General features: G+C 40.9%; 1 protein-coding gene across 8 annotated transcripts in view; it reads right to left on the reverse strand.

Moving 5' to 3' along the window:
• The window catches only part of Cfap20dc (CFAP20 domain containing), a 262,891-nt gene that overhangs the window by 57,582 nt on the left and 188,890 nt on the right, over window positions 1–16,419 (reverse strand). For all 8 annotated transcript variants that reach the window (XR_005092211.1, XM_028853847.2, XM_028853846.2 and 5 more), the window contains one exon: window positions 3,369–3,572. Coding sequence is in view for 7 of the 8 variants with exons in the window: in XM_028853847.2 (XP_028709680.1) it covers window positions 3,369–3,572 (204 nt within the window). In the remaining variant the exon portion in view is untranslated. The remainder of the gene's footprint in view (window positions 1–3,368; window positions 3,573–16,419) is intronic.

The following is a 16,419-nucleotide window of genomic DNA, read 5'->3' on the forward strand; positions in this document are numbered from 1 at the left end:
CTGTGAGCTGCCTGATATGGGTAGAGGGAACAGAATCTTGACCCTCTGCAAGAGCAGTGAGTGAGTGTTCTTAACACCTGAGTCATCTCTGAAAACCAAGGTTTTTACTAAGTGCTTACTATGTTTCAAATTCAGCACCAGTTGCTTTACAAAGTTAACAGGCTGGCTTTGATTCTCCACACTAGGACTTCAGAACCAATGCTCCTAACCCACAGCCTGTGGTACTTGGATCAGAGGTGAGAAGATGATGAGGTACTGCTGAAGAAATTCAGATGAGTAACACTATGCCAAGTCTGTGGTGTTAGGCAGTGGGGATTAAGAAGCAAAGAGGTGGAGAGATGGGTCATCAGTTAAGAATACTTGGTGCTCTTGCAGAGGACTTGGGTTGGGTTCTCAGCACTCACATTGTGATTTACACCATTCATAACTCCAGTTCCATTGGATCGGGCATCCTCTTTTGACCTTTGAGGGCACCAGGAATGCACACAGTGAGCATCCATATATGCAGGCCAAACACTAATAATACACATGAAATAAAATAGATAAATCTAAAAATCTTAACTAGAAAAAGAAACAAAGAGAAGAGCCTTAGGATATGAAGTGAAGAACAGTATGGATACAGGAGAATGAAAATGTGGGAGAAGGGGCAATGTCTTCCAATATTCTGGCTAGAGGGCCACTGGAGGGTAGCACCATTCACAAAGACAAAATTGGGGCAGCATCCTGTGGTGACACCAGGAGCCTTTCATTTTGTTTCTCACCATCTCTGCACCTTTTCTGAGGAGAAAGCGAGAGCGCTCAGAGAGGCTGAAACAATACTTGTAAATTGCTCTATTTAAACTCCACATGAGCAGAAGGATGCAGATTTCATTTAGGAATGCAATTTCCCATTTGTTGATAGTTCCAATATTGGAGCAAACTGAATTTGATGAAATAATAAACATATCCTATGAATACTAAAGGTAGGATTTTCAAATTTTTCTGTCTCTAAAAAATAGACTTTTCAATTTCTCATTTGGCTGAATAGAGGGGTTATTAAGTTCATTACTAATGGTGTTATTTTTGGCCGTGTGCTTTTACAGTGGAGTACTTGTCATGCAGGAGACTTCAGTTCTTGCCAGAACAGGACAGTGATGAGAACCTGGTATCCAGGGCAACCAAGAGTTCAGACTTCTCAGTCCATAAATAATCATTCCTCAGCTTGCCCTCTGTACTGCTGGTCTCCGAGCCACTTCCTGACAAAATGAGCTCCACCTGGAGGCCACTGTTCTCTTTCTAACTGGGGCTTAAATGGCTGCTGAGGAATATTCTATAAGAAAGGCACTGCTTTGCTTCTGTCTGCACCCAATCCTTATGATTTTTTCATTTGGTGTGAGGATGCTCTGTGGCCAAAGTCACAGGGACATAGGTATTTTTCTGGGTGGTAGATACTGTCCAGCACCAAGGCTGTTTGAAGAGTTATATGTATCCATGTCTAATGAAACCACAAACTAAGCAAGAGAAAGCTGGAGGTGGAGGAGAGGGAGATAAGGCACTAAGTGAACATTGGTGGTGATTTTCCCCCTTGCATCTCCTAGGAGTCTACTAGATTTCACCTTCCATGATGACTTGCATGTTCTCTCTAGAGCGCTGGAGCCTTGTCCTCCATTGGATGTCTGTAGCACCTATGTGACAAACAACTCATATAGCAGGAGTTACCAAGGAAACAGACAGAGCCTCAGTGTTCTCACTGGGAAGTGGAAACACTAATGCCACTGGAAAGACTCAGGTGACACATGTGACCATGCGATGGAGGGACTGCTGAAACATTGAAGGCCTACAAAGATGTTAGAGACTTGGAAAACTTGGTTTTAAGATAAAAGCAGATCGCAAAACGAATATCTGTTAAATATATAAAACTTATGTCTACCACATTTGAAGTTAGTATTTATGTAGGTTTAAAGCATAATTTAAAAACTTTAAAGATTTATTAATTTTTATTTTATGTGCTTGGATTTTTTTGTCTGGATGTTTGTATGTGTACCACATGTGTGTCTGGTGCCTGTGCAGGCTGGAAGAGGTCACAGAATTCCCTGGAACTGTAGTTACAGATGGCTGTGAGCCACCATATTGGTGCTAGAAACCAAACCCAGGTCCTCTACAAGCAGTGAGTATTTTTAAATGATCAGCTGCTTCTCCATCTCCGACTTTAAGTTTTTATTGTTTCCAGATGGCACCTAAGGAAGCAGGCAAGAGATGGTCAGGAGCCTATGCAGAACTCAGAGACAGTATCTTGTTATTCTAGTTGGGATTGTAGACCATCTATATGATGAAGAGTCAGCTTTATTAAAGTGTATCAGTGCTGGAGATGGATGCTAGGATGCTACACATGCTAGGCAAGGACTCAACCACTGTGCTACATTCCTAGCTCTATATAGCTATGTATGAGCTTGAGTCAAAGTTATTTTAGGCTTCATTCTCTGCTAGGCCATGGCGAGGGAGATGGCTATACTAATGTGTTTTAACATGTAAACACATGTGGACATATACCTTTGAAAAAGGTATCTGTAGCTTCTATCATGGCCCCTCAAACACAGAGGAGTCAGTAAACATCTAGTGACTTCTACAGAAGGCTCTTTCCTGTCTTCGTAGGTGAACAGTATTTAGCATGTCTATAGTCTTTTCCCTTTTGTTCATTCATTTAATAAGTATTTCATTGAAAATATTAAGTATCTTGTGCTAGGAGCAGGAACTGTCAGAGCCCTGCATGATTTCATGTACTGCTGTGATTTGAGGATCCCTCGTCTCCAAAGTTCATATATCAGAAACTTAATTGCCTACATGAAGGAGAAGAGAGGTGGGATATTTAAGAGGTGGTTAGAGTGCAAAGACTTTGCGTTCATGAATGAATTAATCCCATTATTGTGGGAGTGAGTTTGTGATGAAAAGATTTATTGATCCCCTTTTCACTAGTTTGCTTCCCACTCCCCATCTCCACCTCATTCTCCCTGATATCATGGGATGATGCACAAGGAAGATCTTTGCTAAATGTAGGTCCTTTGACCCTGGACTTTCCAGACTTTAGAACTAAGCAAAACAGGTATTTGTGTTTATAAATGACTTGGTTCGCATCTATTTTGAGAATGAAAGAGAACTAAGACAATCAATCATCATACACACATCTCCAAGGGTGTATAAGAGAGTGTAAGACAATGGCATCCTCTATTACCAGTCTCTCCCTTAAAAGACTATCTCAGAATGAGCTCTGCATGCTTCTCATGGTGGGTGCCTCATTTGGACTCTACTTTCCTTGGATAAGGCTGGGATTTGTTAGAAATGGGCTTGCTCCTTTTGAAGGCAAGGGAGTAGATGGAAGGTACAGGACTCACAGGTGGCAGACAAGAGTTCCATGTGGTTGTGTCATCACTGCTGGTACTGATGCTAACATTACAGTTGTCCACCTGGGATGCACTCAGGCCATGAGGAGCCCCAGTGTCTTCCAGGTCTTCATTCTGCTGCCGACGGAGGCTTGCTAGCATTTGCAGCTCACATTCGCTGATCTGGCTGGGCTGGTAGTTCCTCCAGTTGTATTCCTGACCAAGAGACAGAGGTATGACAATGAGTCACCTGATTTCAATTTTATGGGTTACCAACAAGTGTGACTGTAGCCCTACCTGCAATGGCTCCCCTCTGATGGAGACCCAAATGCTCTGCACACCTTCATGAGAGGTTACCCTCCCTACCCAATCCAATATTTCTGCAAACTGCCTTCATGAAGAACCTCAAAAGCATCAAACTTGCGTCTGCCTTAGTTCCCCTTTCATGCTAGTTCCCTCTGGCTGCCCATCTGGCTAACTGGTGCCACTCTTCCTTGGGGAGGCCTTTCCTGACAATGACAAATGGGGACACCTCCTCTATTATGTGTTAGAGAATTTAAAAGTCTTGACTTTTAGCATTTGTTCCAATTATAGTTGTCTAACTAACTGCCCTTGCAACTGACTAGTTAGCCATGAGCTGCACAGGTCAACGCCATAACTGCCTGATTCTGGCTGGAGTCCCTTGGTGAAAATGTGAAGATGCTTAATCGCAGGGCCCAAACCCAAAGCGGTTTTTTTTTTTGTTTGTTTTTTGTTTTTTGGGACAGGGTTTCTCCGTGTAGTTTGGTTGCTTGCCCTGCATCTTGCTCTGTAGACCAGGCTGGCCTCGAACTCACAGGGATCTGCCTGGCTCTGCATCCTGAGTGCTGGGATTAAAGGCGTGCGCCACCACCACCCGGCTCCAAAGCAGTTTTTAATTAGATGGAATTTATCTGTTTACTGCTGAGGCTTTTTGGAAAAAGGTTTCCCCACAGCCCAGGATGGCCTTGAAGTCACAGTAATTCTCCTATTTCAGCCTCTTGAGTGCTGAGGGTTCAGGTGTGAGTCACCACAGCCAACCTAAAAAGAGCTTTGAAAAGAAAAACACCCTTTCCAGACAAATGCCCGGCTTATAAGGTAATGAACAAATTTCAGCAGCATTGATGACTAATACCAAATATATTCAAATTACAGATATATGGAAGATAATGAATGCAAGGTGGGAAAAATGTAAGGTCTGAAATCCAGAAAGGCCTCACATCTATCTTCTTGATGCAGAACAGAGAGTAGATGGAATCAAGACTATTATTGTAAGTTTCCAGATGCTAACACAAATAAATATTATTATTTCTTCTTTAATTTTTAAAAATTGCATTTTTAGGAGTGACCTACTTGCCCATAGAACTGCCTCACTCCCTAGATTCAGTTTCCAAACACTCATCGCCTCCTCTACCCCCATGTGTCTATCTCCAACTTTGACTAATGTCCACTGCTCAGGCCCAGGCCACACCAGTCAGAAGAACAGGTGAGTGACTTGCCTGCCAGCAGAACTGCCGCACTCCCTAGATTCTATTCTCAAAGACCCATTCCACTGCCCCCTCTCTGGCCCCACTGCCATCCCCTCCTGCTCTGTGGCTCCAGCCTCAACTTGGGTGGACTTCTGCTGCCCAGGTGCAGGCCAAGTAGGTCAGAAAAAAACAGATAGGAGAGACTCCCTGCTGGACCAGAGACCACATCGGTCTCCAGAACCGTAGGCCCACCAGTGGATTTCCTCTACTCCCCAGTACCCTCCTTATAACCACGTCCCATTCCCCAGTTCATGCAGAGACCCCTTTGTGCACCAAAGGCGAAGCTAGTATAGCTGCCAGAAGTCCAGTCCCAGCTGGACAGACTCCCTGCTGGATCAGAGGTCATGCCAGCTCACAAAATCCCAGACCACAGAATCAAAGGAGAAACAGAAACTAAGGAACAAAATGCCTATCTAACATAGACAAACTCAGAAATCAGCATCTAGACCTATAATCATCCCAAACCCAGATGCCTAGATGCCAGTGTAAGAACACAATCAACAACAGCCAGGGTAATATGGCACCACCCAAGCCCAGCTATCCTATGCCAGCAAGATCTGAACATTCCAACACAGCGGAAGTAAAAAAAAAAAATGACCTTAAAACCAACTTTATGAAGATGATAGTTGTCCTTAAAGAGGAATTGAAGAACTCCCTTAAGGAAATTGAAGAAAAGACAAACAAAAATTTGGAGGAAATCAATAAATCTCTTAAAGAATACCAAGAAAGCCAAGAAAGAAAAAACAAAACAAAACAAAGAAACAGTTGAAGGAAACTGTTCAAAACCTGAAAATGGAAATAGAAGCAATAAAGAAAACACAAACTGAGGGAATTCTGGAAACAGAAAATCTAGGTTAGTGAACAGAAACTACAGATGCAAGTATCACCAACAGAATACACATGATGGAAGAGAGAATCTCAGGCACTGAAGATATGATAGAAGAAATAGATTTATCAGTCAAAGAAAATATTAAATCTAAAATATTTCTAACATATAACATCCACGAAATCTGGGACACCATGAGAAGACCAAATCTAAGAATAACAGGAACAGAAGTAGACAAATCTCAACTCAAAAGAACCAGAAAATATTTTTAATAAAAATCATAGAAGAAAATTTTCCTAACCCAAAGAAGATGCCTATAAAGGTACAAGAAGCTTACAGAACACCAAAATAGATTGGACCGAAAAAGAAAGTTGCTTTGCCACACAATGATCAAAACTCTAAACATATAGAACAAAGAAAGAATATTAAAATCTGCTGTGGGATGTTCTGTATGACAAATAAATTGCTCTGATTGGTTAGTAAATAAAACACTGATTGGCCAGTAGTCAGGCAGGAGGAAGTATAGGTAGGACAAGGAGGAGAAGAATTCTGGGAAGTGGAAGGCTGAGTGAGAGACACTGCCAGCCGCCACCATGACAAGTCGCATGTGAAGATGCCGGTAAGCCACGAGACACGTGGCAAGGTATAGATTTATGGAAATGGGTTAATTTAAGATATAAGAACAGTTAGCAAGAAGCCTGCCATGGTCATATAGTTTGTAAGCAATATAAGTCTCTGTGTTTACTTGGTTGGGTCTGAGCGGCTGTGGGACTGGCGGGTGAGAGAGATTTGTCCTGACTGTGGGCCAGGCAGGAAAACTCTAGCTACAAAAATCTGCAAAGGAAAAAGGCCAAGTAACATACAAAGGTAGACTTATTAGAATTACACCCAACTTCTCAATGGAGACTCTAAAAGACAGAAGGGCCTGGACAGATATCCTGCAGACTCTAAGAGACCACAGATGCCAGTCTAGACTACTCTACCCAGTAAACTTTCAATTACCGTAGATGGAGAAAACAAAATATGCCATAATAAAGTCAAATATAAATAATATCTACCCACAAATCCTATAGAAGATGCTAGAAGGAAAATTCCAACCCAAGGAGGTTAACTACACCCACAAAAACACAGGCAATAAATTATTTCAAACCAACAAAACTGAAGGAAGAGAATCTGTTCTCTCTCTCTCTCTCTCTCTCTCTCTCTCTCTCTCTCTCTCTCTCTCTCTCTCTCTCTCTCACACACACACACACACACACACACACAAAACCACCACCACCACCACCACCACCACCACCACCACCACCACCACCACCACCACCACCACCACCACCAAAGTAACAGGAATTAACAATCACTGGTCACTAAAATCTCTCAAAATTGATGAACTCAATTGGCCAATTAAAAAGTCACAGGCTAACAGATGGATATGAAAACAGAATCTATTCTTCTGATGCATACAAGAAACACACTTCAACATCAAAGATTACCTCAGAGTAAAGGGTTTGAAAGAGATTTTCCAAGCAAATTGACCCAAGAAGTAAGGTGGTATAGCTATCCTAATATCTAACAAAATAGACTTCCAATCAAAATTAATCAAAAGAGATGGAGAGGGATATTTTATACCGACCAAAGGAAAAAATCCACCAAGATGGCATTTCAATTCTTAACATCTATGTCCCAAACACAAGGCACCTATAAAACAAACACTACTACAACTTAAACCACACATTAAAACGTCACATATTAATAATGGGAGACTTCAATACTCCACTCTCACCAACATGCAGTATTGAGAGCTGCTGGTAGCAAAAGTCCATGGGAGTATACAGCAATGACCACTAGAGTTCAGAAGGTCAACCTAAGGGTTCTGTTAGAGGAAACCATCACACAAGGCGTTATGGAATTACTGCCTTTTGAATGAACTGGCTGTCTCTTGTTGTAAACTTCTTGTGCAATGACAGTTATGATTCTCCCCATTTACTGTGTATCTCCATGTTATGTGTACATGTAATCTCATGATTGTATCTCAATCTTGGGCACGACTTTCCCTATACATTTGGGGTAATTGGACAACTGTCCCAGCTGTGTTTATTGTTCATTAACATAAATCTGGCCAGGGCCATTCTCCAGACAAAAGTATTTCCTTTTTATCCAAGGGTAAATGCAGATAAACATTAGCTCATCTTAGTTACAGATAAGATAAAATAACCATTAGCAATTAAATCCTCAACTCCTTACCTTCATCTCAGGTTGCTCACACTCCTGGGATGATGTTTTAGTCACTTGCTAGTTACTGAGTTAAGTTACTTCCCACTGACCCAAGGAGATTGCTGTTAATGCCAGGCAGATGATAGGTGCCAAGCTTCTTTCTTGTGCAAATTAAGTTTTAATTCCTCCTCAGCCAGGTGTTATTCCTAGATTCTCTAATTGATTTTAGCCTTTAGTTGACCTACCAGAGAACTCCCCTTTAGTCACTCCTCCTCTTTTGGGTTGTAATTGGAAGCTGACATTTATTGCTTTATGTGTGGATCCTTATCACCCATCTCTGCAACCCTAAAAACTTCAAGCCTCACATTGCTTTGCCAAAGAATTACTGCATACTGGTTCTCTGAGAACAGTGGGGAGAATTGATTGAGAAGAACAAAGATGAGGACAGAGATGGAAAGAACTAGGTAGAGATGAGAGAACAGCAGAAGGGACTGAGAGCAGAAGGGACTGAGAGGAGCTAAGTATGAGAACAAAAAAAGTTGTGTAGATAGAATTGACTGAGAAGAATAAAGTGACTGGACTAAAGAACTCAGTGTTCTTAGATTCATTTGATACCTCTCAGATTAGAATCCTCAGCTGGTTGTTAGACTCTTCCACAGACCCTGGGAGAAAACAATATAGGCTGGACCTTTTATTGTTTCAGTAGAGCAGGTCATCCAGACAAAAACTAAACAAAGAAATACTGGAGTTAACAGATATTATGAATCAAAATGGACCTAACAAATATCTACAGAACATTTCACCAAAACACAAAAGAATATGCCTTCTTTCCAGCACTTCATGGAACATTATCCAAAATTAATCACATACTTGGTCACAAAGTGTTGCAGAATATTCCTTTACACTGTGTGAAGATGTGTCACTCTGATTGGTTTAATAAAGAACTGAATAGCCAGTAGCTAGGCAGGAAGAGGTTAGGTGGAACTTCTAGGGACAGAGAAGTCTCAGGGAAGAAGAAAGGTGGAGGTCACCAGCTGGATACAAAGGAAGACATGTAGGAAGAGAGGTAAAAGCCATGAGTCACATGGCAACACATAGATGAATATAAATGGGTTAATTTAAGTTATAAGAGTTAGAGGGACAAGTCTAAACTATAGGCTAAGCTTTCAGAATTAATAAGCCTCTGTGTCATTTTTTGTGAGCTGGTGGCTCAAAGAAAAATCCAGCTACATAAAGCAAGTCTAAACAGATACAAGAAAATTGAAATCATCCCCCATATCCTATCAGACCACCATGGATTAAAGCTGGATTTCAACAGCAAAAATAACAGAAAGCCTACAAACTCATGGAAATTGGACAACTCCCTCCTGAATGACTACTGGGTCAAAGCAGAAATAAAGGAATTAAAGACTTCCTAGAATTTATTGAAAATGAATGCACAAAAATTACATTGTGTGTGTGTGTGTGTGTGTGTGTGTGTGTGTGTGTGTATGTGTGTGTTCATGTGTGCATGTGTATGTACACATGAGTGTGCATTTGCATGCACCCATGACATGGTCAGAGGACAACTAGCAATAGTCAGTTCTCTCCTTCTACCACGTAGGTCATGGAGATTGAACTCTGGTTGTCAGGCTTGGCAACAAGTGCCTTGACCTTCTGAGCCATCTTGGCAGCACATAAATATTATTTCAATGTACAGGACATGAATTAGTATATGAAAATTTGAACTTTCCTTTTGGCTTATATCATGGCTAATATCTTGGCCTTACATATGAGGAATATACTTTGCACTCAGGTCTAATACATAACTTAAAAGTAATTTTGAAGTTTCCTGGCATATCTGGAAATACTGTTTATAGTCAAAAGAACTTCCCACGACTCATGATAACTTTCAGATCTTACCATCGAGACCTTTCCTTCCTTGAAGGACCCTTTGAGTTAGCTACTGCCTTTTCTGTCTTAGTGCTTTATGAAAAAAAATGGAATTCTGAAAACAACTCTTGGAGTTTCTAAGACCCTAAATGCTTTCTAATAAGATACTGCCATCTCCATAATTTGAGCTTTTTATAATATTGCTATTTGATAATGTGATGAGAAGACTTTTTGGAGTCTTGTTAGGGAACCACTTGTAACAAAACCCCTCTCCTCCTCTATATGTAATTACTTTTTAAAGTATCATGTAAATGATTTATGTGTACTTTGATTTATAAAATATTTTTACATATTGAGGGCGGTATCTCTCTGCCATCATTATTACAGACATTTTCCTGGGTCAGGCTTGTCATCTTGCTTCTCACTTTGCTCACTGATGTAGAACTCTTTCCTCATGTTAAAACTATATAAATTTCCAATTACAAATACAGCACCTCCTTTTCATGGCACACATATTACATTATTTTCTCCTGGTTTCCTCCCTTCTCCTTCTCAGAGTCCCCTTTTATCTTCCTACCCCACACCTCTCTAGTCCACATATGAGCGTATACATGTATATCTTTCTGTCTGATTTATTTTGCTAAACATACAGATATCCAGTTCTATCCATTTCCTTGCAAATGTTATAGTTTCGTTTATCTTTTTAAAAGGCTGAATAAAATTTTATTGTGTGTAAATCTTTTCTTTACCCACTCATCTTTGACAGACACCCAGGATTTGTGAACAGAGCAGCAACAGACAGGCATGTACAAGTATCTCTGTGTTGACTGAAAATCTTTTGGACATTTCCTCAGGATTACACTCAGGAACTAGGGTAGATTTCAGTTTTTAGAGGAATTTTCATACTAATTTCACAGTGGCCTGACTGGTTTACATCCTGCCAGCAGTGCATAAGGGTGATTTGCTTCTTTTCTTGATGACAGCCACTCTGATAGGGGAAAATAGATTCTTTTTTTTGTATGTTTGTTTTTGGTTTTTCGAGACAGGGTTTCTCTTTGTAGCTTTGCGCCTTTCCTGGAACTCACTCTGTAGCCCAGGCTGGCCTCGAGCTCACAGAGATCCACCTGCCTCTGCCTCCCAAGTGCTGGGATTACAGGCATGTACCACCACCACCCGGCCGAAAATGGATTTTTTTTTTTTTTTTTTTTTTTTTTGGTTTTTCGAGACAGGGTTTCTCTGTGTAGCTTTGTGCCTTTCCTGGGACTCACTTGGTAGCCCAGGCTGGCCTCGAACTCACAGAGATCCGCCTGGCTCTGCCTCCCGAGTGCTGGGATTAAAGGCGTGCGCCACCAATGCCCGGCACGAAAATGGATTTTTAAAGCAGTTTTAATTTGCAATTTCCTGACAACTAAGGACATCAAACATCCTTTCAAATATTTATTGTCTATTTGTGCTTCTTCTTTTGAGAAACATCTGTTCAGCTCCTCAGCTCATTTACTGAATGGATGATTTGTTTCCTTTTCTGGTGTTTAAGTTTTTGTAATTCTTTATATATTCTAGATGTCAATCTCCTGACTGATGTACAATTGGCAACTACATTTCCTCTGTTCTGCAGGCTGTCTCTCTACTCTGCTGAATGGTTTCTTTACTCATTTTTCTAGGCCGACATTGTGTATCATTAGGCTATTTATTTGAAAGTGTTCAGATTTCTTAATGGAAGTAACTATAAACTTTCCTTAGAACTGACTTATTTACATTGCAGGGAAACTGGTAGTTGCGCTTAATTCTCATTATATTTAAAGAATTTAGAAACTCCCTAGTTTTCCTCAGTGACTCACGTGTTCACCAATCCATCTCCAAGTCTCTGTGCAGTTTCTCTTGTTATTGAGTTCTAGTTTTATTCTGTTATGATCTGATAATATGTAAGCAATCATTTTAATTCTTTTGAATTTGTTTGGACATGCTTTGTGACCTAGAATGTGGTCTATTTTAGAGAAAGTTCATGGGCTTCTGAAAAGCGTGCATATTCTATAGATAAGTTAGTTCCATTTTATCTAGGACATAGGTCACCTGAAGTTTCCTCACTGAATATGAGTTTTCATTGCCTATCTAAAGATGAGAGCGGCACCCCCGAGTTACCCACTATTGCTGGATCTTGACCTAGCTCACCTTTTATTCACATTAGTGTTTGTTTTATGAAGTTAAGAAGTCCCAAATTTGGCCTCCACATATTTACAGTTATTATGTATTCTTGATAGATTATTTCCGTTGTTAGAATGTAGGAGCATTAATGAGTATTTAATAAGCTTTGGGAGAAAACATCATAAGAAGAACAACATCTATATTCCAACAAAAAAGCACTAAAAAGGTAATATTTCAAAGTCAGAAGAAGTAGTTGAGGTCACAGTAAAACATGGCAATGTGATCAGTATTATTGTCAGAGACATATGCAACTCAGAATTCCAAAATATATGGACAATAACAAGTGTTGGCAACTGTGGAAAAATGAGACATTTCAGACATTGCTGGGTCAGTATATAAAATGGAGAAGCTAGTCTGGGAAAAAAAGTTTGCAGTTTCTCAAAATGCTTAGCATAGAGTGTTTATGAGGCCTAGAAACCTACTCCTGAACATATACAATTGGAACCGAAAGTCCCTATTTTCTTACACACACACACACACACACACACACACACACACACACACACCAAACAACCAATCAAACAAACACACAGAAAACCCCAAATGGTGTATACAAATGTTCATAGCAGCATCATTCCAAATTGCCAAAAGGTGAAAATAGCCAAATGTTCATCAACTCATCAATAGAATTTTGTGTATCCATCTTATATAATGTAACTCAGTCATAAAGATTACTAAAAGTTTGTTACATTCCACAGTCTACATGGACCTCAAAAGGATTACGCTACATGAAAGCAGCCATATGTAAAGGCCACACATCATGTTATTTCATTATCTGACAAGTCTAGAGTAGGCAAATACATAGACATGGAAAGTAGATTGAGATGTCATACCATGGAAAAAGGTGTGAAAGCAACTTCCAATGGTATATAACTTCCCCTGGTGGTGGTCAAAATGCTATAAAATTAGGTCGCTATGGTGGTTACAGAATGCATTAAAATTCCTGGATTGTCTGTTTTAAACAGGTGATTTTTATGGTATATGAATCACCTCAATTAAAAAGTTTAGTAACCAGAGGTGATGAGAACCTTCGGGTACAACAGTGAACAAGTGACCTTGTTGTCCAGCCCTTCAAGTTATGGAACTGAACATCCTAGTGTGTCATACCATTGCTAGTATGTGTTTTTTACAATGGATAACAATACTTTAAATTTTTCAATTTTCCTTAAGAAGAAATTGATGTCTTTAGTATGACTGATCTATGTATCCAATCTGTTTATTTAATTCACAGGTCTGTACTGTGATTGAATAGCTGGTACTGAGAAGAAAATAAGAGCTTGAGGTAATGATTCTATGAGGCAGAACTAAAGCCAGGTCCTAGTTTTACCATTTCCAGCCATGACTGAGGACAGCATCTATCTCTTCATCAGTAAGAGGCTATAGTAGCCTCATGGAATAAGTAATTGCCTTATACTAGTAGATAGCAGATGCTTAGCATTACACAGTGACAGCATGCTAGTGATATCCATACTTAGAGAAAACAGTGTGGTTTGGCTCTCACATATCCATCAAAAGCTCATGTGCTAAGACTTGCACAGGGTCTTACAAGGAGGAGAACAGATCTCTCTCTCTCTCTCTCTCTCTCTCTCTCTCTCTCTCTCTCTCTCTCTCTCTCTCTTCTGCACACGTACATGCCTGTGCATGTGTGCCATGGTGCATGTGTGGAGGCTAGAGGACATGTGGAGAGATTTTCTCCTTCCACCTTAATGTGGGTTCTGGGCATTGAACTCAGATATCCAGATGTGTGCAGCAAGTACCTCTCCCCATTGAGCCATCTTGCTATGCCTGAAAGTGTAACTTTTGAGAAGTGGACTAGTGAGTGGTCTTAGGTCACCGGTCACACCATTAAAGGGGACTGTGGGGATACACCTGTGTCTTCCTTTCCTTTTCTCTTTCACCACTTGGCCATGAGTTGCCATATGCTACTGTTGTATGTGCTGTCATTCCACAGGCCCTAAACAACAGGGCCAACCAATCATGGACTGCAACCTTCAAACTGTGAGCCAAAAATAAATCCTCCATTCTCTATAAGCTGATTATCTTGTCCATATGTTATAGTTATAGCAAATACACGTGCCTTTGTGTATAACTATATTAAAATGTGTGTGATATAAAACATATACAAAAATAGAAATTAAGGTGGCTGAGATTTAAAAATTGGGGCACTGCTCAGGCAGTGGAACTCTAGCGCAGGCTGACCAATTCTTGTCATCTAGGCCCAGATCAAGAGCTTTGAGTTGGTCCACCCCAACATCAACTCCATCTACAAGCTACTGGAGGGTGTGGAGGAGCAGGTCCTACAGAACTAGATGTCATCACTGAATAGGCCTGGCTGGCCCCCAGCTTGCAGCTGCTATGTTTGACTTGCTGGGAGATGGACAGTCTGAGGCAATGGTGCTGCTTGCAGTCTACAAGCACAAAGATAGAGCCCAGTGAGCCTTGGGGAGGCTGAGGGTGGGGAAGTGTGTGGTACTTCCTGCCCCCAGCCCCCTTGCCTAGCCAGAAGATCACCCTGACTCTGAGCAACAACAGGATATCTGAGACAAGTCCAGGCGATGGTCCATTATTTATTGTTTGTCAGAAATCAGAAACCTTGAACCAGACCAGCAACTCATTGAAATGAATATTTTCACGTAAAGCTAATTGGGCAAAAGGTTGTACTATGTGACACACTGCAGTTTGCAATTACACTATGGTGAAGGAATATGCAATGGAGAGGTGGGAAAGATGGAGGAATGGAGAGGTGCATGCTCAGTAAAGAGAGAAGGAACTAGAGATGACATCAATGACAGGTGTGAGAAAAGGCTATGTGTTTCTACCAAGGCCCATGCACATGTCCATGGTCTGGGCTGCCACCCGAAACCATGTTGGTGTCTATGGTCCATGCTGCTTCTGAAGGTTATGTCTGAGTCTGTGGTTGTGCTGTAGCAGAGGGTTGTGTTGATGTCTGTGGTCTATACTGTCACCAGAGACCATACTGAAGTCTGTGGCATGTGCTGACCATGTGGATGCCCATGGTCCATGCTATTGCCAGAAATCACTTGGAAGTTCATGATCTGTGCTCCTGCTGACTGAAAAGGGTAAGGAAGCTACTTTTACAGTGGCATTGACTCACAGTTGAGAAAAAGGGATATAGAAGACTTTGATTATGACCCTACACTCCCCCCGCCCAAAGTAATAGTCTAGACAGGAAACTGTCAAAGAGAACTCTTAAAAATTGTAATAAGGAGTCGGGTGGCAGTGGCACATGCCTTCAATCCCAGCACTCGAGAGGCAGAGCCAGGCATATCTCTGTGAGTTTGAGGCCAGCCTGGTTTACAGAGTGAGATCCAGGACATGCACCAAAACTACATGAAGAAACCCTGTCTCAAAAACAAACAAACAAACAAACAAACCAAACATTGTAATAAGGATGCTAAAGTGTAGCTCTGCACAATCAAGGGCTTCTGGCAGAGCCCACAGTGGGGAAGGACTCAGTTTCCTTTAAGGGGCTGGCTACTAGGAGTTGACCATGCTCCAGTGAGTATATAGGCAACACAAATTGGACTTGTGTGTGCTTTTTTTCCTTCTTCATTGTTTGGGGGCAGAGCAGGTCACATGGTATGGGTAGACCTGGGAGGACTAGAAATTGAGTGTGATGGGGGTGTATTATGTGAAATTCCCAAATAATCAATAAAAATATTATGTTGGAAAAAAATTGAAGATAGTTTAAACCTTTCTTGCTGAATCCAACAGGTTGTCTTTGAATATATGGCTTAGTGTGAAAACATCCCTTTCAGGACCTCAGTGCTGGCAACAATACTTATAATCTGTTATTGCTGTTTGCTTCCCTCATTTTTCTGTTGCAGATAGAGGACTGGGGTACTTGAGGGTTGCAGCACACAAGTGACTGACTGTTATTAACTGTCCAGCAGAATTAGAGAAGACCACATTTAAGTCTAAGGTGACATCTGAGAGTTGATTAAGTTTGCTGGCCGTGGAACTGGCAGTCTTTAGAAAGATCCTTCTACCATGGGCAGTAATGAAGCAGGGGCTGAACAATACCTGGCTGGGCTCCACAGTGATCTGCAGTAGTGGAAATAAAGTAGACTGAGTGATTCATTCCACAAATGCTTACTGAGACTTCATTTCCATGCCAGGCTCTTTCATGTTAAGCTTGCTTAGAACTCTATGTATTTTCATGATTTTATTTCATACAGCAATAAACTGCATTCTGACAGTCATTTGTAAGGAAGGAGCTTCTCCCAGGGTCACAGATAGAACAACTTGTGGCAAGCTAGTAATTAACTTAGTTTTCCAATACAGTTCTGATTTGCAATCTCTTAAGCCATTTCAAAATCACCAGAAAAGCCAAATCATTATTTTCTTTATTATTTTGAAAGGAGGCCTATTAGTATAGTCTTCA

This window comes from Peromyscus leucopus, chromosome 9 (genome assembly GCF_004664715.2).
Source record: "Peromyscus leucopus breed LL Stock chromosome 9, UCI_PerLeu_2.1, whole genome shotgun sequence".
Classification (NCBI taxonomy): domain Eukaryota; kingdom Metazoa; phylum Chordata; class Mammalia; order Rodentia; family Cricetidae; genus Peromyscus; species Peromyscus leucopus.